The following is a 22,436-nucleotide window of genomic DNA, read 5'->3' as shown; positions in this document are numbered from 1 at the left end:
GAGAGTTTTATTGTTAAAAATATGCATAATGTATTATTTTATTTTGAAAATACTGGATGACATAAGAACTGAGATTTCAATTTGGAAAGAATTGGTATTATTTGTTGCCAACCTCTCTATATAATCTACTTTCCCACTTTTCAATATCTTTTAATTATGCTTAAAATCATGATGTGATCTCATCTATGTAAAAACAATCATTTACATAGAAAAAAGACCTTAAGAAAACATTCAGAAAATTTTACAATGGTTATGCTATCTCTAGTTTATAAAATTCCTGGAGATTTTTATTTTATCTTACGTTTCTGTATTTCTAAAATAACCAAAAAACCATATATAAATTTAAAATATCATAAATTTGCCACTGATACAAGTACTTCAGATTAAATTCCTTAAAAAGTTGGATAAAATGTTTAAAATTTTTAAGAAGTCAGTTAACAATAAAGTATATAAAATACATAAGAGTTTGAAAATAAAACCAGAAAACAAATCCAATATATTGAGTAGACACTATAGACAGCTGCTGCTTTAAAGATAACTGCTGATCCTTTCACCTAGGACCTTGGATTTCAAGTCATGTGGAGAGTCAGGAGGCACAGCATTGAGACTGAGCAAGTAAGGGGGATCCTGAAAGGCCAATCACTCTCAAGGAAAGAGTGAACTAGAAAAAGAAAATCCATGTAGCACAAGGAAAGTATGAGAAGACTTGTCTATTTTCTCCTTGGCTGTGGGTGAAGGGAGTAAAAAAATCTTCCTTGAGAATTCATTAAAATCATGTAGATTCACAGTTTACATTCACACTATTGGCATACGTACAGAAGCTCAGGCTTATTTTAGAATGGTAGTTCTTAGATGGTAGGGCTCCCAGAAGTTTGGCAGAAACAAATGCAAGCGTTTTTTGGAGGAATACATTTTCAAAAGAGGTCACTAAGAGTTTCTGCAGATGAACTTAGAATCATGATAAACACACACACACCACCCACATAAACACAGACAATACACAGAAATAAATAAGTTTCCTTGAATAAATCAGAACAAAACCCAAAATACTTAGAACTCCAACAACTTAAGATACTGGAGTTATCAGATATAGAAATAAAATGTATGTTAGGAAGAAGACACTATGATAAAAGACCAGAACAATTAAGGGAAAAATCTAGAAATGGCTTGGGGGAAAAAAAAACTTAGCGGATAAGTTAAATAATAGATTAGACACAGCTGAATAGAGAATTAGCAAACTGAAAAATCAGAAGAAATTACCCAGCATGCAACATAGTTAAACAAATAAATAAAACATGAGAAAGAGATAGAATAAAGGAGAGACATATATTTAAAGAGATAATGGTTTAAATTACTAAAAAAGTCATAACAATTCACCACATGTCAAAACAGCTCAATATCGACAATGAGGTGGAGAAAACACAGGGATTAGGTCTTCAAAATACTGAGAAAACAATTGGTGATCTCGAATGGTATTCTCTTTCAAGAATGTAGACAAAATAAAGATATTTTCTAGTCAACATTTATTGTGTTTACCATCAACAAAACTTCATCAGCAGAACTTCTAAAAATTTCACTTCAGGAAAAATGATAAAGGAAATCTAAGTTATAAGAAGGAATGACGAGCAAAAAAATTGGTAATATGCAGGTAAATCTATAGAAACATTGATTATCTGAAACAAGAATAATAATGCTTTAGCAAGTATGCATGTTAAAAATTCAAGAGTGACATTAAAAGAATAGAAATCAAGAGTATAATTTTCGCATTAGTATAGGTTTAAAAATAAAATGAGGGACAAAAAACACCAAAAACCAAAAAGTAAAACTCACAAAACTCCAAAAGAAGGAAATAAAGGGAGTGAGTAAAAAAAACATAAAATAAGAGACAAATACAAAGCCAATATTTAAATGAGAAAGAACCCTTCGATATATAAGTAATATATAGTAAAAATCACAATAAATGTAAATGAACTAAACTTAACTTTTAAAACTTGCAATAATTGCAAGTTTAGATTAAAAATAAATTTCAGTTATATGCTATTCATATGGAACATATACTGTATTAACCATAATATTTGATGAGAGAGCCTGATCTGGGCCTAATGATTCAGTCTTACCACTGAATCATAATGCGATGTGTGGACCAAGAGCAGCAGCATCATGAGGTGCCCATTAGAAATTCAGATACTCAGACCCCAGCTCAGACCTTAAGAATCAGGATCTGCATTTTATTTAGATCCTTAGGTGATTCATATGAATGTTAATGCTTGAGAAGCACTGCTTAAAGTGCACAGAATATCACCGATAACACATAAGCTGTATTGAAGACCATAAGGGCACCTGTTATTTGTCGCAACATTATCAGTTATATCATTGACATCCATCCAGTCTAACACTATTCAAGCCCCAGAAAAAAGTGCTTCTCCACATTTCTTGCTCTTTATCTTTTAAACAAAAGGACAATGTGTTCAAATGCCATGAAGATCTGTGGGTTGTGCTACTGCTAGGGTAGAGCTTGTCACTGCTTCAGGGTCTGTTTGAGGAGAGGGAAATAGAATGAAAAGAATTTGAGACTGTGATAAATTAGAACATATGAAAAGGAACCTCAAGGGGGAGGGGAAGCTGAAAAAATAAACAGAAAATTTTCAAAGACATTGTCTGCTTACTTTTTTAAAAATTCGAGTGGGTAGACTTTTGTCAAGCATTACCCACAGGAAGTTCTTAAGCATGATATTACACTTTTTTATTTAATGAAGATTTAATTATCAATTAATAATAAAATGACCGAGAGAATTATTCTGATCAAATCCATAACTGTAATAGATTAGATGAAATCTCTGAAACTTGAAAATTGTTCCTAAATGAAGACATAATTATTGGTTAAACCAATTAGGATGCATGTGGGCCTTCATTTATATTCTTGCCTCAGGCCAGACAAATATTAGGGGCAGGTCTAGACACACATAAAACTTAAGGACATGGAAAGATTAAAACATATAAGATAGGAAAAGATATAAAAGGCAAACAGTAACCAAAGGAAATGTTAGTGGCTATTTTAATACCAGCAAAATGAAAACAAAACAGATTTAAAATCATATCATTTTTTCCCATATTCGTTTTTTAAAGCACATAATATGCTCACATTTAGGTTAAAAAAATAAAGAATGCCATGCAAAAATTTGGCAGAAATAAATCATAATTATGTCATAACTTATATCAAAGTGGTAGAATTATGGGAACTTTTCCCCTATCCCATTTTTCAAAATGTTTACATTGCTTTTTTGCAAAGAAATATAATTAGTGAAATTAATGGCTTCTCTCCCCCCTCTTTGTAAACTTTTACTTATTTACTTTTTGCATGGGGGGGGAACAGCTAGGGGTAGGGTGGTGTTCACAGGTGTGAGGTAAGGGAGCTAAGGACTCAGGTGCTACCACGGAGACGGGAAAAGAGGGAAAAAGGAGGGAGATACTTCAAAAAATGAATGAAAATGCCAATGTTCAGCACAGTATCATTCCCAGAGACCAAAAGGTAGAAACGCAAGTGTCCATAAGATGAATGAATAAACAAAATCCATACAATGGTATATCCATATAATGGACATAATGACATAGAACTTCAAATATTGGATGACTCTACTTACATGAAATATCTAGAATATGCAAATTCAGACACAGAAAGTGTAACAGATTATCAGGGCTGGAGGGAGGGGAGATTTGGGGCATTATTACTTAATGGTTATTCAGTCTCTGTTTGGGGTTATGATAAATTTTGGATATAGACAGTGCTGATGGTTGACAACACTAAATATTTTTAATGCACAGAATTGTACACTTTAAAATTGTAAAATTGTCAAATTTTATGTTGTGTATGTGTCATCTCTATAAAAACATTTTAAATAATAAATAAGGAAGATTAGGTGGTGCTTCAACCTGGAGGAGAAAGGAAAGAGCTCAGGCAGCAAAACAAAGGACTGATTAGATAAAGAGCTTGTTGGCAAAGATCTCGTGTTCTCAGACTCATTCCTTTACTTGTAAGCCACCAATCAAGATGTGTAAAATATATCCTCTGCCAAGTTGGCCGTCATGGGAGAGGCAGGCCCTGATGTCTCTAATGACAGAATTATCCTACTCATGAACTGGAAGAATAATGGGAATGCTGAGATTATGCCAAAATCAAGAAATAACAGCTAGCATATATTTAGAAAACGTAAGAAATAAAGAGTAGCTCAGAAACATCGTCAAGTAGTAAAAGAAAAAGAAAAAAAAGTTGAGAATAGTCATAAAATTTAATAAGTTGTAGATTAAAATAAGATAAAGGAATTAAAATGTTTTATAAAACTGGAAGATGAACAAGAAATGCAGAAAAAGTTGCTAATTAAGATGATAATTATTTGCGCTGTAAAATTTCTTTTTAGGACAGTTATGTCAAAGTAAACCAGTACTATATATGGACAAGGGATTAGATCTGTACTATCTATGGAATTAAATCACAGAGTGGAAGCCCAGAAAATAAAGACAAATGTGAAACATATCTGGTAAGGAACCACCCAGTGACTATGAAGATGGACTATGAAGAGTGTGCCACAGGCTACGCTCCCAAAGTACTTACTGATAGGTTGGAAGAAATTTAGAGAAAAGTGACAAGAAAGATTAAGGGACTATTAGGAATGATTTTAAGAACTAATAAATTCTGAAACACATTCTGTGGCTGAGCAAACAGGAAGGGAAGGAAAAGTAGGGCTGGAAACATCTCCACAATTAAAAAGGGCTGGAGAGGGTTGTAAACAACAGGAAAAAAAAAAAAAAAAAGGTTTTTGTTTGTGTGTTTGTATTTTTAAATGCCTACAGCACCTGGTATTCCTAGGTAGTCTCCCATCCAAGTACTAACCAGGCCTGACCCTGCTTAAAAAAAAAGGTGTTTTTAAGCTAGTTGAGGGATGTACACATCTTCAGAATTAAAAAGTGAAGAAAATTCAGTACAGTTATCAGCACACATTTCTTAATTATTCCAATTCTAATTGGAATATATTTTGGTTTTAAGCTATTAAATAAGATCAGTCTTTCACTAGCATGTGACAGTATCACTCACACTCTTCTTGATACCATGGATTACATCTTCTTGGTAAAATAATACACACAGAACCAACATACATGAATTTAAAAAAAAGGAAGGAGGTACATTAAAATATCACATACACACATCTGACATTTATCAAAAATTCTGTAAGGAAATAGATTAAATTGTCAGCAGTAATTACATCTTGGCGGTATGTTTATATTTTCTTTCTTTTTTTTTTTTAACCTTTTGCCATTTTAAGAAGATCAGTATAATTATGCATTTACAATTGAATGGGGATTAAGTTTGTTTTCAGACCTAGCATGCTGACTGTTCCTTTTTCTCTTTTCAACATGCTGTAGGGGAGATAATGGAAAGGAAGCTTTTTCTAGATGGAAAGCATTCCATGATCTCAAATAGGGTCTACAGGCATAGTTTGCATGAAATACTACTGAGTTTTGGCATTCCCGTGTGGGTAGCATGCACTGGAAGATATATAAAGTAAGGTATGGCCCTTTTCTATACTTCGAAGCTTCTGAAGAGTGGGACATCATCAGGATGCTCTTTGGGGCTAATAAAAAATGGTTCTATACTTGGCAGATTAGTTAGTATTGAAATTCATAACTCCCTTGATGACCTGAGCCTCTTCATCTTAGAGGAACACTATGGTGTTCATTCCAAAAAACAAAAACAAAACACCGTTGTGAGTCCTAGTCAAAGGAACTTATTTTTGACTATGTGATTCTTTCCTCATTGATGTTCTGCTCTGTTATCAAACACTGCAAGTCATATTTAAAAGTAACAATGTCAATAACTGTGACCCCTTCGTAGACACTGTACAGCCCATGATAAGCTATCCTCATTTGCCTTTCTGGAATTCAGTTATCATTTCAAGTCTATAGGGCCAGATGCAGAGAGCCCCTCTGATAAGAGGAAAGTAGCAACTGATATTATATCTCGCTGATCCTTATTCTTGGTCTTGCTTCCAATTATTTCATCTTTACACTTCGCTATAGCAGGCACATTCAGTTGAAATATCCTATTCTCTATGGCAGTTCTCTCTGACTTTTATTTCTGAACTTTTGGATTAAAAACCTATCACATTTCAGACTGAGCTCAAAACCACAGAGTTGTTAATCAGAGTAATGCACATAATTCTTCAAGGGGTTAGTGATGGTTAAAGCATCAAGGCAAAGCTTCCTTCAGTCTGGCTGGTGCACTGGTAGAGGCGAACACACACAAATTTCAACAATCCCCTTTCCCTTTCCCATGTTCTAGAATACAAGCATCATGTCGCCACTTCCTGCACTTTGATTGTTCAAATCTTGAAAGAAGCAGAATAAAAGTGAAACAAACCATCTTTATGATTTACAGTACAGAGTGGAAGCAGATATCACTTCGGGTAATTGAAGACAACTTGGAAATCCCTGACTACAGCCTAGCAGGTATGACATTGCCGAATAACTCCAAATATGGGCCCCATTATAACAGTTTATTCAGAAATATATTTTTTGCTCCCAATAAAATGAAATAATAATCAGACCTCCTCTCGACAAATTTTAGATTACTTCATGGCCAACTTCCTTTTGATGTAAGGGAAATAGAATACTTTTCTTCGAAGTTCTTAACAAACTTAAGTGAATTAAAAGAATGATAACTGTTTTCTCTATAACCTTGTGGGAAATTACAGAAGAGGAAACTACTGCCCACCCCATATTTCCAACAGATTTGTACCTGGTAAGATTTATTATGCAATAAAGTCTCCCTTGACAAGGTTATTCTAGAAAAAAGTCTCCCCAGTAAAACTGTTTTACATAATAAAGTCTCTCTCCAGCACATTCATTCCATACCCCATTGGCTCTGCTGCAGGTGGTGAGTTTAATTCCTGCTGTAGCTTGCATCCATTATGTAGTCTCCACAACAGCTTGCTTCAGCCTGAACCATAACACCATTGTCTCGCTCAAGTCAGTATGTGGTAGTAAGATGCAAAATGAGGTTCAAAATTAGACAAAGTTGGAGCGCCATCTGGGATCATCGTCAAATTCTCTTCACTAACTACTGAGAGACAGACTTGAACCACTAACCTTCTGCTGTTTGAGAACTGCCTCCAGACTGTCTGTGCCAACACACTGGGATGGGCAATCACAGAAGCTTGGGGCAAGAAGGAACTGTAGGTCCTTTATTCTCTGGCCACCAGCGTCACTTACTCAGATCCCAGCAACAGTCTGCTAACTGGTCCCTCCTCCTATAATCTAGCACTGCTCTGACCTGTGCCACACAGAAGCCATAGTGATCCACAGAAACACACATCCGATGGAGTCATTCCTCTAATGTACCGTTTAAAGACCTCCCCAGAGCTTTCAGGATAAAATCCAATCTCCGCAGCATGTAAAAATTTCTATCCAAACCTGCACTGCAATTTTGTGTGCTTATCTGCCTCTTTCATAGACGTGAATTTTATGAAGTCAGAGATCACAACTTATTCACTATTGCCTCCTGGGTCCTGAATACAATGGCAAATATATGGTAGATACACAATGTTATTTGATAAATGAAGGAATGAATGAATCTAGCTTAAGCCTCTTCTATAGACTAGGTCAGGCCAAGAAGTTGCAAGACTTGCAAAAGCCCACAAGTAAAAAGCTTGAGCACCACACTGTCCTCAAATATGAGCATTCTTATATCTTAGTACCTGGTCTACCACTCTGGAAATGTCAGCAAATACTGCTCTATATTTAAAGGGGAACTGGAAATTAAAGATGTGTATACCACATATGTGAAGTTCTTCTGCCCCTACTTATCATTTCTATTATTTCTATGAATAGAAAGTCTATTAGTTAAACTTCTTCAATTCACTCCCTACTACATATGATTTATGACAGGACTGTGCCCAACATTCAACAATTTATTGAGTTTTGACATGTATAAGATATAGTTTTAGGTTCTGGAGATACCAGGATGTATAAGTTATGTTACTGGCTCAAAAAAGTATAGTCTAGTCAGGGAGACAAGCACGCAGACAAATAGTCACAATGTTGTGTGAGTAGAGGCATATATAAAATACAGAGACTATTTTAGCACTTATAGGTATAGCTATTGTACTATGTATTTCCTCTACTGTGATTTTTCTGTGGGTAAGGACTAGGTCTTTCCTTCACTTTCTCCCTGTGTCTAATACATAGTTAGACTATGTGTTGACTAATTGATACATGGCTAACGTGGGGCCTACTCTACACAAGGGTTGTTACGTAGGAAAACTTGAAACAAAAAATGCTTGAGCTGGATCTTAATGAATGATTAGTTCTCTATCTGATGGATAAAAGGAGAAAGAGCATTCTTTGATGGAGGAAAACAGGTAAATGTGAAACAGCAAGCTGTGTTCCCAGGGTGTGTGGAGCCTGTACTAAGGAGAGCTGTGGGAACTGAGGTTGGAACTGGAGGACGCCAGAGAGACCCTGTGGGGTTTTGGGAGCCTTCTTATGGAGTCTAAACTTGATCCTCTAGTCAGTGGGAAGCCATTGGAGGCATGCGAGGAACATGAGCAGGTCTGAAAATTAGAAACGCAGAATGCAGTTCAGTCAGTGGAGAGTTCCCATATGTGCAATTAATTTCCAGAACATGCTATTTTATAAAAAATGTTTTAACTCTGCATTTCAGTCTGCCAGAGTATCCTCAGAATCTGTGAGGTTCTTAGGACCACTACGGACAGCTTCTTAGCAATTAAAAGGGAATATAATTTTTTAAAAAAGTTTCCTTTTCATACTGATCTACAACTGTCAAGGTTACTTTTCCCTACCATAGGTAAAATGGTTTCTTATTTGCCTAAAGTAATTCTATCTCAGACAAAGTATTACATCTCAGAATTTAGGAGGAGTCAATGGTTACTTGGAGAATGGTAGTTTCAAATCCTTGGTTAACTGAGTCTCCTGATGATGGTGTCTCCCCACTGTGGAGAAGGTAATTCAGTTAAATGCATGGTTTGGTCCTGACATTTTCGGCAAATAATTAAACAGGATACTCCTTTTGGCTTTGTTTACTTTTAAAAGGCAAAACCCATTCTGATTAGGAAATTGCTCAATTTACATGGGTACCATACATTTTACGCCACCTTTAGAATAACCCTTGATAAGTCAGTGATTGGGGGAACCTCTTTTCAACTATCTGGAGGCATATTCTCATATTCATTTCAGAATCATAAGATGTTTAAATATTTATTTCTTTCCAATAACTGGGTAGGCCTAGGCTTTTCGTTTTAATAAATTCTGTTCAAATAACGTTGAGCCGTTGCTTAGAATATATTGGCACTGAATTTCCCTTATGGTAATGATATTCACGTCAGAGACCCACATTTTATCCCAAGCTCTGTCACTAACCTGTGACTTTGGGCAAATCACAGGACCACTAGTGAATTCCTTTTGATAATTTTTTAATTTTCCTTTTGGCTCTAAAATTCTTTGAATTTTTAAAGAGATTTGATAAGTACAAGAATGTAGAAATGAAGTAGTTACATAACTACAAACTATGGCAGGAGAAATAGTTATTTATGATGTGTAGCTATTCCTTTTCAGGAACTCCAAATGGTCAGAAACTCCTGGTGCAGACTTATTTTAGATTTTAAATTATATAAATATACTCATTTTTTCAACAAATACTTACTGAAGAACCATTATATTAAAGGCTGAGAATACAATGACTAAAAAAGAGAAAAAATTCCCAGCCTCCAAGACCTGATGGTCGAGCAGGGAAGGCAGTTTTAGACAAGAAATAACAATAACCCAGAATAAGTATTATCATGGGATCCTGGCTATGAAGACAAAACACACAGCTCAGATCTAACCTGGGCTACAAGTCAGAAAAGGTTTCCCTGTGGATATGCTGTCAGAACGGCAAATATACACGACTGTGACTTTCATTTGAGAAATCATATTGAATAGAGCATGCAATAAAAATGTGTATTTGTCCCAGGCCCAGATTAAGAGTTTTAGACTAAAAGAGCTTGTGAAGAATAATCTGAGTACAACTCATTAATGCTCCCACTCCCAAGTTGTTTTATCATTTGATCATAAATTACTCTCAAGCTAATTATTCTTTTGAATCGAGTTCACAAGGTATGAGTAATAATATTGTTATTATTTAAGGTATAATCATTCCATGTCTTTCTATACTTAATATCCTTCACAACTGCTCAGAGTATATAATAGATGTATAGGAGGTTTTCAGAATGATTTGTTGATTCATGATCTGTTTTAATGCTTCAAAGTCTTTTCTTATCTCTAATCTCCCTTTATCCCAGTGTTTGTAGGACAGGTATTATATTGTGCTGCCACTTGACCCTACAGGTTATAAAAAGTCCCCTCTAAGACAGATGCTATGTTTCCAAGACAGATCTCATTGCAAATATTTTGTCTTGTAGCCAACACAATTATATTCAAATTCGTCATATAAGTATGAGCTTTGGTTTGGAAAATATAGTCATCATATGTTACAGAGACATTTAAACAGGGTAACAGGTTTAACCCCCTTTCAAGAGTCTAGAAGACGCTATACCATGTCAAAGAAAAGTCATACGGAGGTTGAATACTTTGAATTTAAAAATCAACCCACTTTAAAGTTGCTTTGATATCCAAGTTGTTTACTAATTATTCATTGAATTCCATATACTTTATAATATATATACAAAAACATATGTATTAAAGAGTTAATAAATAATAAAATTTGAGTTGGAAAGTTTTATAATTTCTAAAGTAATGATAGCATTGAACTTATTTTATAGATGAGAAAGATCACAGAAATTGCTTTCCTTTTTGTGTCAAAGCCTTAATTTATTGTTTCCTGGTTTCATATTATTATTTGAAACTGGCTTTCTTACTTAACTTTTCCTGCTTCTTTGTAGTCTCTCTTCAACTAGCTCAAAGGTTCTTTGTGGGTAGTGACAGTGTTCTTCTTCCAGAATACACAATTTTGCAACTATTAGGCCTTCGATAAAATTTACTAAGGGCTATGATTAGTTCAAAAATCCAAAAATGCATTAGCTATAGGATTACACATTGTGATGATTAAAAACATTTCAAATGATGACTTTCAAACTTTAATGTGCACAAGAATCATAAAGGAAGCCTGTAAAAATGTAAATTTCTAAACTTCATTCCCAAAGATTTTTATATTTTAAATAATTTCTTCCTCTTCCTTCACATATTGTTACTACTAAACCAAATTTAGGAAAGATAATACATACCAGGACCTTGGGATTGCACTGATGTTAGAGAAAGAACTTAACGTAAGGTGAGGTAGCTCTGTTGGCATCCTCCCTTCACCCTGCCCCCCACCACACTCCCTACCTTCTTTTTTCCTTCAATAAATACGTATTGTGTGCTCATTAATTGCCGAATACTAATCTAGGGCCTAAAGATAAACTGTTCAACAAGATGTACAAACACTTTGCTATCACAATGCTTAATTAGATTCTACTTGGAAGGAGGGCTTACAATAGACAAGTAAAATGTATTTCAGATATTAATTGTTATAGGGAAATAAAACAGGCTGACATAGTAGAGAATGACTGTTGAGGAGCAGGCTCTTTAAAGACTGTTGAACAGGAGGCCACAAGAAGATGACATCTGATCTGAGCACTGAACGACCAAAAGAAACAAACTGCACAAGATCTTGAGCAAGAGCTTTCCAGGGAGGGGAAATAGCAAGTGCAAAGGTCCTGAGGCAGAATGAGTATTCAAGGATCAGCAAGGAGGCCAGAATACCTGGAACCTGAGAGGGAGGCAGCTTGGACTTATCCACCTGGATTTTGGCATGGAGGTATTTTGGGATTCCGCCTGTGAGAACCTGGATAAATACTGCTGGTTGTCATAGAATTAAGGAAGGTTAAGTATTTTAATCAGTGTTAATAACTTCACCCATTAAAAGCAACTATATCACTGTGAGCTCATCGCCCGTGAAAAATGGTTCATTTCATGGTTCTTTTTGGTTAATGCCTTGTGATAACAAGGTTTCATCATCATTGGCATTGGCAGATTATATTTTGTAATACCTAAGCACTAAAAATTAGCTCACTTTGAATTAATTTAGGATCCAAATCATTTTTAACTTATTGGATGACTCAAGTGCCATAAAATAGGATCTAATAAATGGTATAAACTAGTATTCAAGAATTTATATGCTTTCTAAAGTAAGAATATTTATTACATAATTTCGAAGGAAGTTTTATGGCATGTTCCTTTTTTTTTTTTTTTTCCTAGTTTTGAATTATTTTCCAACTCTTGCATTGATCTGTCTTATCACTCTAACTGGACATCTACCAATTAATAGCAATCATACTATTACCTCTGAGTAGTTTTGTTTTTCTTGAATAACTGAGGGTTTACAGAAGGAAAGAAGCAAGGACAAGCATGTTTCAGGGATGTGTAAAATCCATTCCTAGGGGTTACTACTGAAGTGAGGAGATAGCAGCTCAGCTTCAGACCCCATTGATCTATGTTCTTTCATAGGCCATCTCAGAAAAGAGCAGTCCAGGTGATAAGTGGGCCTTCTGTGATAAGGGCTCCTGTCCACTGGAAATGGGAATCTGCTCACAGTTTCATTTCTCAGAGTCTACCAGATGGCAAATGACTTTATCTACCCAGACCAGATCCAGATTGGAAATAGAATGGTGCTCCATGCCCCCTTCCACTCTGCTGGGAGACTTGGAGCTTCCCTCTGAGAGTTGCTTGATTGAGAGTATGTGTGTGTTTCAGTTCGGTTATGTATTATGTTGCAGTTCTAAATACAGAAGGTTCCCAGAGCCATTAGGAAAAAAAAAAAAAAAAAATTGGCTTATTTGCTTGTGTCTGGCTGATCGGGTTGGAAATCAATGGCTTCCGGAAACAGGAAGCAGGAAAGTAATAGCAAGATACTGACACAGTGGCTGCGATGACAGACGTGTATTAAGATGGAATAAACTGGTGAAACATTTGTGGGGAAAGGTCTAGGGGAAAGGGGTTGGAAATGAAGAGAAAGAATCTAACAGAAAATGAAATGCCTTCAATATCCCATAAAACCCCAAGTAGCCTTCACTTAGTCCTACTGGAATTACAATTTCAGTCACATCGTCTATGAAAGGGGAAATAGGGAATATGACCATAGAAAGTGATATTTTAAGCTTCAACACATATTGCTCATCACTGACTTGACTTGCAGCATGTCTTTCAATGAAGGCGCATAGTGATTTAATCTCAACAGTAATTTAGTCTGCAGCCATATGAGACAAAACTATCATTGCAGACAGGCTGTAATTTGTGAAATTCAGGTGCTGGGGATTATGACCACCTGTTGAATTTAATCTTGGAGTTATAATGTTAATATCGTCATATCACTAAACAGAAATACTACATATTTATCAGACTTTGGGACCTCTGGCCAGGGAGATGAGAACATTTTCCTAAATGATATCTGTAATTCTCTCCAGATTCCGTAAATCAGTGGCAAATAAAAAGTCTGTTAAAATTCTGATTCAATATGCAGCAGCATATGGCTTAGTGGTCACCACATTCAGCCCATTCTATAATTTTTCTAAGGGCTAAAGTGAGAGTGAAAAAACGAAAAACAAAAAACAAAAAAGCAATCAGAGTATCATCTGGCAACCTAACAAGAATAGAAAAGCTTTCATTTTTTACCATCCCAGATGTTGATTGAAAAAAAAAAATTCCTAGCAATCATTCTAACAAATCTCTGCCAAAGCAAGACTATAGGACGATCCCAAATTAACTTGATTAAACAGCACCTTTTGAAGAGAACATAAACATTTTATACATGCACCTTCATTCAGATAGACATCAAAAATGGAACTCTGCCTAATTTCTAGCCAGCTAAATACTAACAGTAAAGGGGGTCTGTGATTGCAGTTTGTACAGTTTACATTTAGTTCCGTTGGGACCATTGGGATAATGCCTAGGAAAAGGAGTAGATTTTAAGATTTGAATTTGTTCCTTTGCTTGCAGTGGGGTAAACCCCACTGAACCCTTTGGGTATGGAATTTTGTGAGATGTTGGTTTTCTATGAAATAATTTCATTGGTATGAATTACCTACAGAGATTTTCCTGGTGACATTTATAATACTATTAACAATTTCAAGGACATTCACACATATTTATCATTCACATATACTTCACAGTTTATATAACCCTTTTACTACAGGTTATCTCACTTTCTCATATAGTTTCAACATTCCTTCCAAAAAAAGAGTTGTTCTTCATTTTAATGAAATAAGGCTCTGAAACATTGAAAATGGAATACAATATATTTGTGTGAATAAACGTTGTTTCGAAAATAAACATGAGGGCATATTTTGCTTTAGGCTATTAATATTCTTAGCCATTGTTTGTCCAACAGAAGAACACAGGGAGTATTAGGACTGTCTTCCCAAAGGCTCATCACGGCTTTCAGCAAATTTACCTTTAGACGCCCCTATTAATCAAAGCTTCACAAGAGCTAGATAGCTGTTTCCCCTAAACAATAGCCATGAAAATCCACAGAGTTCAATATATTCATCATAAACCATTCACAAACACCACATCCATCCAGTCAGATGCTGATGTCTAAACTTTCCTGGAACTCTAGCCCTTATCGGTTGCTCACACATGCAGACACAAAGTATGTAATCAATCAACAACTTAGAAAACAGGCTATAACTGATGGTTTTCTCTACTTTTGAGTCTACCACCAGTACCTTTCCCCCAAATCACTTCTTAATGAAATCTCTCCCTCTTTTCTGCTTCTTTGATTCTTCCCAGTGCAAGTTTCATCTTTTCAAAGAAACTTTCCTGATCCTTCCAGGGCAGTCATCTTTCTTACCTCTGTACCCGACAGTACTGTTTATAGCCTGCATTTTTTATACATTTATATATTTCCATCTGTCTGTCTGTCTGTTTATCTACCTACCTATCTACTTATCTATTCATTTACATTCTACCTATCTTTCTATTATCTATCTATCTATCTATCTATCTATCTATCTATCTATCTATTTATCTATGTAATCTATCTATCTATTTATCTATATCGTCTATCATCTACCTATCTATCTACTTATCTATTCATTTACATTTCATGGTATGTTTCCCTGGTCCCCACAGACATTCAAAGATCCATAAAGACTGAGTCCTGCCTTAAATTCTTTTGTACCCTCCAAAATCTTTAGCATTATTTATTGCACTAGCAAAAGTAAATATTTTGATTGCCATTTAAAATAAATTATGACCCTAAATGCACAATGCAGTATATAGATGATCTATTATTGAATTGTACACTTGAAACGTATTTAATTTTATTAACCAGTGCCACCCCAATAAATCTAATTAAAAAAGAATAATTCAAAGGAAAAAAAGTGTTTGACTTTTTCATGCAGGGTGAGAACAATCTTTTCACACAAAAAGAATACCTGCTAAATGTTACTTTGGTTCACAACCATAAAATCTAGTAATATAAAAAGCAGAATAGTTGGGTGACTTCAAGAAATCCTCTAGCTTTATAGAACAGACATATAGGGGACCTGTGTTTCAATCAAAATATATTAGCAGCTTCAAATAATGGGGAATACACCTAAACTGTATTAAAATATCTTTTCAGAACCAGGAAACTTGATTAGGATTCTCACAGAGGCTTCACACACTGAAACCAGGGAGTCATTATTCCAGGGGAAGGAGGCTCAATTAAAAAAAAAAAAAGAAGAAGAAAAGAAAAAAGAAAAAGAAAAATCTTATTAATTATTAGCCAAGCCATGCAGCTGCTTCCCGGAAGGCAGAGGAAAAAAGGCCCTCAACGATGAGTTTCAATCCAATGGAAGATGAGTTTGTGCCTCAAGCCTTCCGCCCCTGCCTGGGCACCGCTCCCCAAGGCTGTGGCAATTCTGCCTAGAGCAATCTGAAGCAGAGATCAGAGGGGCGTCTTTGAGCCTGAGTAGCGGCCGCGGACCGGCTGCTACTCACCCTCCGGATCTCTGTTGGAGGGAATGCTCAGGCTGATACTCTCACCATCCAGGGTCTCCTCCCACAAAGCATGACTTAGAGGCCAAATGTGAGGCTTCAGGAACCCAGCACCCACCGGCAGCTGCAGTCATGAGGATCAGAGGATTCTAGTTCCAGGGCCAGTCCCTGTTAGAAAATTAGGCTTTGGGGTCCACTCATCCATTCTCTATTCCCTGAAAAACTTTGCATCTTTTTCCAAACAGGAATTCTTACCAAGTAGGAACTATCCCACCCCACCTCAACCGGTCCGCTCCCCCTTCCATCCTCCGAATGGCACCTACTCACGGCGCCTCCTAGCTCCGAGAAAGGGGTCAAGCTCAGGTGCGCGGGCTCCCCAGGCTGGATGGCGTGCGGGATGGCAAGCGAGCTATCACCTTGTGGTCCGCCACGCCAAGGTATCCATCCAGCGGCCGCGGTCCCGCGGGGGCCCCGGGGCGCGACGGGGGGCTGCTCTCTGCCGACGGCTGAGCGCTGCCGGTTGCCGCTGTCTGCTGCTGCTGCTGTAGCTGCTGCTGCTGGGGCCGCTCCTTCTGGCCGCCGAGACTGCTGTACACGAGCAACAAGCTGGTGCACATGGTGGTGAGCGCTAAACACACTGCCAGACCATGGCGCTGCGGGCGGGCGGGAGACAGCAGAAGAGAGCAACTGAGAGCTGACCCGGGAGGAGCGCACCCGGCGGGGACACAGGCAAGGCAGTCAGATGGGAGCGTGAGGTGCCGGGGCGGGTGGTCCGGGTCCTAGCTCCGGCCGCACGCAGCCCGGCAGAGGTGACACCGTCCCCGTGCGTACGGCAGGGGATGCTCCCGGCGCGTAGGTGCTCTCGGCGGATGCCAGCTCCCAGATCTCTCGACAGAGGGCAGGTGCTGCGCGGCGCCGGTTACAGGAGAGAGAGAGCGCGGGCGGCGAGGGCAGAGGTGCACTCGCACTTTGGGGAGGAGCCCTCTCCCCAACTCGGCCGCTGGAATCTATAGCCCTTGCACCCTCCCCTTCCTTGAACCCGGGGGTCTTTACCTCAGCGATCCTTGTAAGTTTGAAATCTCACAAGGAAACCAAGAAAGTCTGCGAAGGTCCCCCCATCCTGTCCCTTCTTAGTTTTTTGCCAGGCGGTTGCTTCTGGGCATCCCCACCCTCCGAGCAATGCTCCCACCCCTCCAACTACTTCTACGTCTCTCCGCTGGCCCCTCGGACCTCCAGCCTGAGATACGGAAGCCGAGGCAACCCGAGTTCCCATTCCCGTTCTGGGATTCCTAGCCAGGCAGGACCGGGGAATCCGGAGGGGACGCGGAGCAGGTGGAAAGTTATCCCTTTGTAACGGGCGACCTCGCGGCGCAGGTTTAGGCGCCCCTGGAGCTCTCCCGTGCGCCCCGCGGACTCTGTGCCCAGGGGTTCCCTTCTCTGCCCAGAGGATTTGCAACAAATGACTCACCATCAGGGTCTTCATTTTGGGCACCTCTTTTGTGCGGAATCCTCAGGCAAACGCATACGGGGCCACTTTTTCTTGGAGGGTTTCCATGGTGGGTGATGGGGCGCGGGCGACTCTGATTTTAGCCCGGCGGCCAGTCACGGCTGACTGGGCAAAGGAGCCGCGGGACCCAGAAAGCGCCGCTGTTGCAGAGATTAGAGACAGAATTAAAACTGAACCGGACCCTCGTAGTCTCTCAACGATCTACACAACTGCCGCCTGCCGCCGCCTGCTGGGTCCTAAAGACCTCTGTATCCCCCTTTCCCGCCCCCAAATAATATTCTTGTAAGCCCAGTGGAATTTCTGGGGTGAGAGAGTTAACAGTGCCAGTATACCCACCCCTTGGTCCGAGGGCTTATTATTATTTTTTTTTATGAAGTCACCAAATAATAATAATGATAATAATAAAGAACCCAACTGGATGCTGAACATGATGCGGTTTGAAAATTTGCAAACTAAATTTCTGTTTTGTGATTTTGATAAAAGCAAGTCAACCTCTCTATGTCATTAGCCCTATTTATAGCTTATGTATTTATGTTCGTTGCATTAGGAAATCTGTTACAAAATAATTTTTCCAAAAAATTACTTATTCCAGTTTTCCAATTGTAAGCTTTCTAATATTGTCTTCTCCCTTAATTTTACTTTTTAAATCCAGTTATTCTCATGAAATTTCATATCATAATTTCCATCTAGTATTTGTTTTAAATATTACAATTTTTATTGCTATTGGACCTTTGAGGTTCTTAGTATTCATCTAAATGATTTTAAAGGATAAAAACATTCAGGACATCATACCCACATGATTAACCGGACCTGTAGATTCTAATTTTAATGAAAGATTTCTGGCTTCTAGAGATAAAACTGCTTACTGCTTATTTTATAAGACTCCTAAGGCCTTTGGTGCTCTCTTTGGGTTGGTCTATTGCACTGAGAGTACACAATTTCACATTCAGAACTTCAATTAAAATTTTTAAAGGTTTTTTTTTTAATGTTGTGAAATTCACACCAATAGCCTGTTTAAAGGATAATTCCCTAATCCTGTTGAATTACAAATGGCATTTTTCAAATGTCTAATTTAGCTAAAAAAGTATTTCTTGTGAAAGTGCTCCGCGAGAATAGTTGTCTTAATATATTACTTAACACCTCACCTGCAGCAGTGTAATGTTAAAGATTACATTAAGATGGAAATGATCAGCAGGCCAACTGAACCATAGGCATAATAAGAGGTTTCTCAAGGCCAAAAAAGGCATTACAATCCTTTTTTAATCTTCACTAATCCATGGCTGGACTGGTGATACAACAGGAACTATTTTTAACTTATGAGGCATCCTCCCATACTTAATATTAAGAAAGTTAAAATTATTGGTGCAACAGTGACTATCAATGCAATGCGTTTGCATTGAAAGGCAAGAAACATACAGGGATGTAGACTTACAAGGAAAAACAAAAAATTCAAACACTGTCCAACATTGCCAGCCTTGAAGCTATTTATTCAATTTGTGCTTTAGGCTTGAATAGTACCAGTTGTTAAGGCAGGGAGAGCAGCAGCCAGAGGAGAATCTTATCAGGTCTTGGCAATTCTTTATTGTATGGTTGCACTTGACACTCAAATTAGTGAAACAAAGGACTAACTTGATGAATCATTGCAGGCAGATTATCTGTGTTTCTCCAGGGCTCCTTTTGAGATGCTACTAAACTCAGCTCCTGCATTTTTCAGGATCATTCCTCTTCTATCTAGCAAGTTGCCCAGTGACCGATAAAACACTTCTAATATATTTTGCCACGCCAAACAGAGCCATCATATTTATGATTTAAGCTCATGGCAGTACATTGGACATCTGTTACACAGTATGTCTGACCAAATTCATTAAGCTTATGCTTTTTTTCCCTCCTGGGATAGCAGTTAGCTAGTTGTTAAATCTACTTATGAAATGGCCAGGGTAAATTTTAAAATGTAATTTTGAACTTGATTTGAATAATTTCAAGGTCTCTGGCTTTCAAGTATTTGATTAGATTGATGCGATGGTTTTAGGCACTCTGGCCTGAGAGCCAAGTGTGGAAGATGGGGTAGTGGGAGGACAGATCAAACAAGGAACACAAGTTAAAATCCTGCTGTGGTTCAATTCAGTGATCATTTAATGTTCACCTACTATATAGTGGTTCTATATTTGAGAATGCAGAGACAAATAGGACGTAATTTTTTTTCTCTAAGAACCCACCATTGTGTTTGTGTGTGTGTGGGGTGGGGTGAAGTGTTTGACACAAGTCTGTAAGTAGGCAATAAAGCACAGAGTAATAGAGATTCCACATATATTTATCAGGTAACTACCATGTTAAGCACCTATTGTGGTGAGCACTCACTATGCACCAGGGATTGGGATACCTGGTTGAACGAATCACATGCTGGCTGGCAGCAATTCATAGTCTATTCCCAGATAAGTGCTTTGAACTTTTATGTTACAAAGAACTAGGAAACAATCAAATAGTTAATTTGTTTTTCAACTTCTGAGTGCTTGTTTATATAAGAGCTAAAGGGTTTGATAATTTCAGGGTGTCTACCTGTGTTTGTGTAACTTTATGCACACACTTAAGTTAATAATTTGAATAGCCAGAAAGAGTAGAAAATAGTCTTCACAGACATTTGATTGACTTGGAGGCAAGGAGACAAGTCAATAAAGCTTCTTTAGTTCATCTAACTTGTCCAATTCAATACAAAGTAAGTCAGGGAATCACAATTTGCTTCTCAAAATCCAGGTAGCTGAGATAGATTTCTCACCATTTAAGATTTTGTCACTTTCTGCCTCTGGTGCTATCATATCCAATCAAATAAATTCTTACTTAAAAAAAAGAAAGGAAGGAAGGAAGAATGAAAAGAAAAGAAAGGAAAGAAATTGAGTGTTCCACAAAGTAGGTTATGCGATAAACTGAAAGTGAGAATTTATGAAACAAGGCATGTCATGGGGTGAGGAGGGAGGAGGTGGAATTGGAAGCTCTAAGGGAATATCAGTCTATGCACATGACCACAAAGGTATCACAAAGCTACCAAAGCAGGCAGAAAGACAAACCGCTGCAAGTCCATGAGCCCTTCCCATGATTCCTAAGTGACCTCTCAATTCGGAAACAAATGTTTCAGACATTTCAAAAGGGGATGAAAAGCAGAAAATAAGATAATGTAAACTGCATTTGAGATATGAATGCTTTCCACCTTATGATCCTAAAGAAAAAAAGAAAGATTTTGTTATAAGCACCGAGAGCAAAAAGGCTTCATAGTAGGAGAAAGTCTTAGTGCAAATTTGATACTTGTCCATTGGTGTTCTGCAGTTTACTTAGCACTCTTTACTTACAAGCTATGGCTAATGAGCTGGTTGGTTTACAAGTTTCTGGAGCCAGGCTGCCAGGATCCAGATTCTATCTTTACCACCTACAAGCTGTAAGTAAGCTACTTACCTGTGACCTGTAAGTAAGTTACCTGTCTGTGCCCTAGTTTCCTCATCTGTAAAATAACAATCATAAGAGTGCCTACCTCAAAGAGCTGTTGTGAAAGTTCAATGAGATACTACAAGTGAATGTCAAGAGGAGTATTAACAGATCATTACATATTTTAACAATATTTTATGATTAATATACTGAGTTTGAAAGCAGAAGACCAGGGTTTAACCTGTGTGACTAAGAGCTGCATGACCTTGAGCAAGGGACTTAAAAAGTACTAAACTAACTTGTAACTTACTTCTAAAATGTGTACAACAAATTGTTAGGGGGATTATTAAAATATTATTTGTGACTTTTTTGTACACTATAAAGCTATATAATAGCCAAAATAATAGTAACTCATTCATTTACCCAATTGAGCACTTATTGTGTGTCAGGCACTGTTCTAGGCACTGGGGATGTGACCAAGACACACAAAGACTCTGACAATGAGGCTTATATTCAAGCTAAGGCAATAAACCAATAGAATACAATGTCAGACACTAGGGGAAAAAAACAGGGTATAGCTGTTAGAGTTTGGGGTGAGGGTGTATGTGCTGTTTTAGCTATGATGGTAACATTTGAGAAGAGATTTGAATAAAGTGAGGGAGTAAGCCATGAGGTTATCTGGAGAAAGGGAATTCCAGGCAAAGGGAACAGGATGTGCAAAGGCCATGAGGTAAGAGCTTGATTGGCACGTTGAGGAGACAGCAAGGAGATCAGTGTGGCTGGGGTGGAGGGAGTGAGAAGAAGAGTGATAGTAGAGGAGAGTAGAAAGGTAGTCCAGGTCAGATCGCCTAGGGCCTTGTAGGCCATGAAAGCGACAGTGTGAAGGAAACCAAATGAAGTTTATGAACATGGAACTTCAATGTTTTGAAAAGATCACCTGACTGCTGTGCTGAGAATAGCTTTTGGGGGCTACAGAGAGGAAGCTGGGAGATCCCTTAGGTAGCTATTATGGTAGTCTAGGTAAAAGGAGGTCATAAGACTTTGAGGAGAAGTGACTAATTTCAGGATTTGCTGATTACTGGTATGAGAATGAGAAACAGAAAGGAGACAAGCAAACACAAAGCTTTTGGACTAAACAGCTGGGAAAATGGAGCTATTTGGGGCTGAGAATGGAGAATTTGAATATAAAGGTACTCAGTATGAGATTCCATATTTGGAATTCAAGCATGATGTTGGCTTAGAGACATGAACTGGGCATCACAGATCATGAAAGGATGCAGTCACCTAGGAATGAGCCAGCATACAGAAGAAAAGATGTTACAGACCTTAGTTCTGGGAGCTAGAAATTTCAGATGCCAAGAATAGGAAGTGTCATTATAATAATGATAATACTAGAAAATCATTAGATGACTCTTCAAACTTGATTTGATTTAGGTGGCTGATGGTTGTCATTTAGAATGGATTTTCCATTGCAAGACATTTAGTCATT

At 37.8% G+C, this 22,436-nt stretch overlaps 1 protein-coding gene across 3 annotated transcripts in view; it reads right to left on the bottom strand.

Moving 5' to 3' along the window:
* Window positions 1-17,860, bottom strand: part of ST6GALNAC5 (ST6 N-acetylgalactosaminide alpha-2,6-sialyltransferase 5) — a 141,777-nt gene extending 123,917 nt beyond the window's left edge. The window contains exons 1-2 of one of the 3 annotated variants that reach the window (XM_036235333.1): window positions 17,495-17,860; window positions 16,443-16,679 (exon numbers count right to left, since the gene is read on the bottom strand). In XM_036235333.1, coding sequence (XP_036091226.1) covers window positions 16,443-16,679; window positions 17,495-17,509 — 252 coding nt within the window. In that variant the 5' untranslated portion in view covers window positions 17,510-17,860. Of the gene's footprint in view, window positions 1-16,442; window positions 16,680-17,079; window positions 17,263-17,494 lie in introns of those variants that run through there. The other 2 variants (XM_036235331.1, XM_036235332.1) reach the window with 2 other exon arrangements.
* Window positions 17,861-22,436: the final 4,576 nt, after the last annotated feature.

The sequence above is a fragment of the Rousettus aegyptiacus genome, unplaced genomic scaffold (assembly GCF_014176215.1).
Source record: "Rousettus aegyptiacus isolate mRouAeg1 unplaced genomic scaffold, mRouAeg1.p scaffold_m13_p_1, whole genome shotgun sequence".
Lineage (NCBI taxonomy): Eukaryota > Metazoa > Chordata > Mammalia > Chiroptera > Pteropodidae > Rousettus > Rousettus aegyptiacus.
Note: the sequence above shows the minus strand (reverse complement) of the source record. Positions and strands in the feature narration are given on the sequence as shown.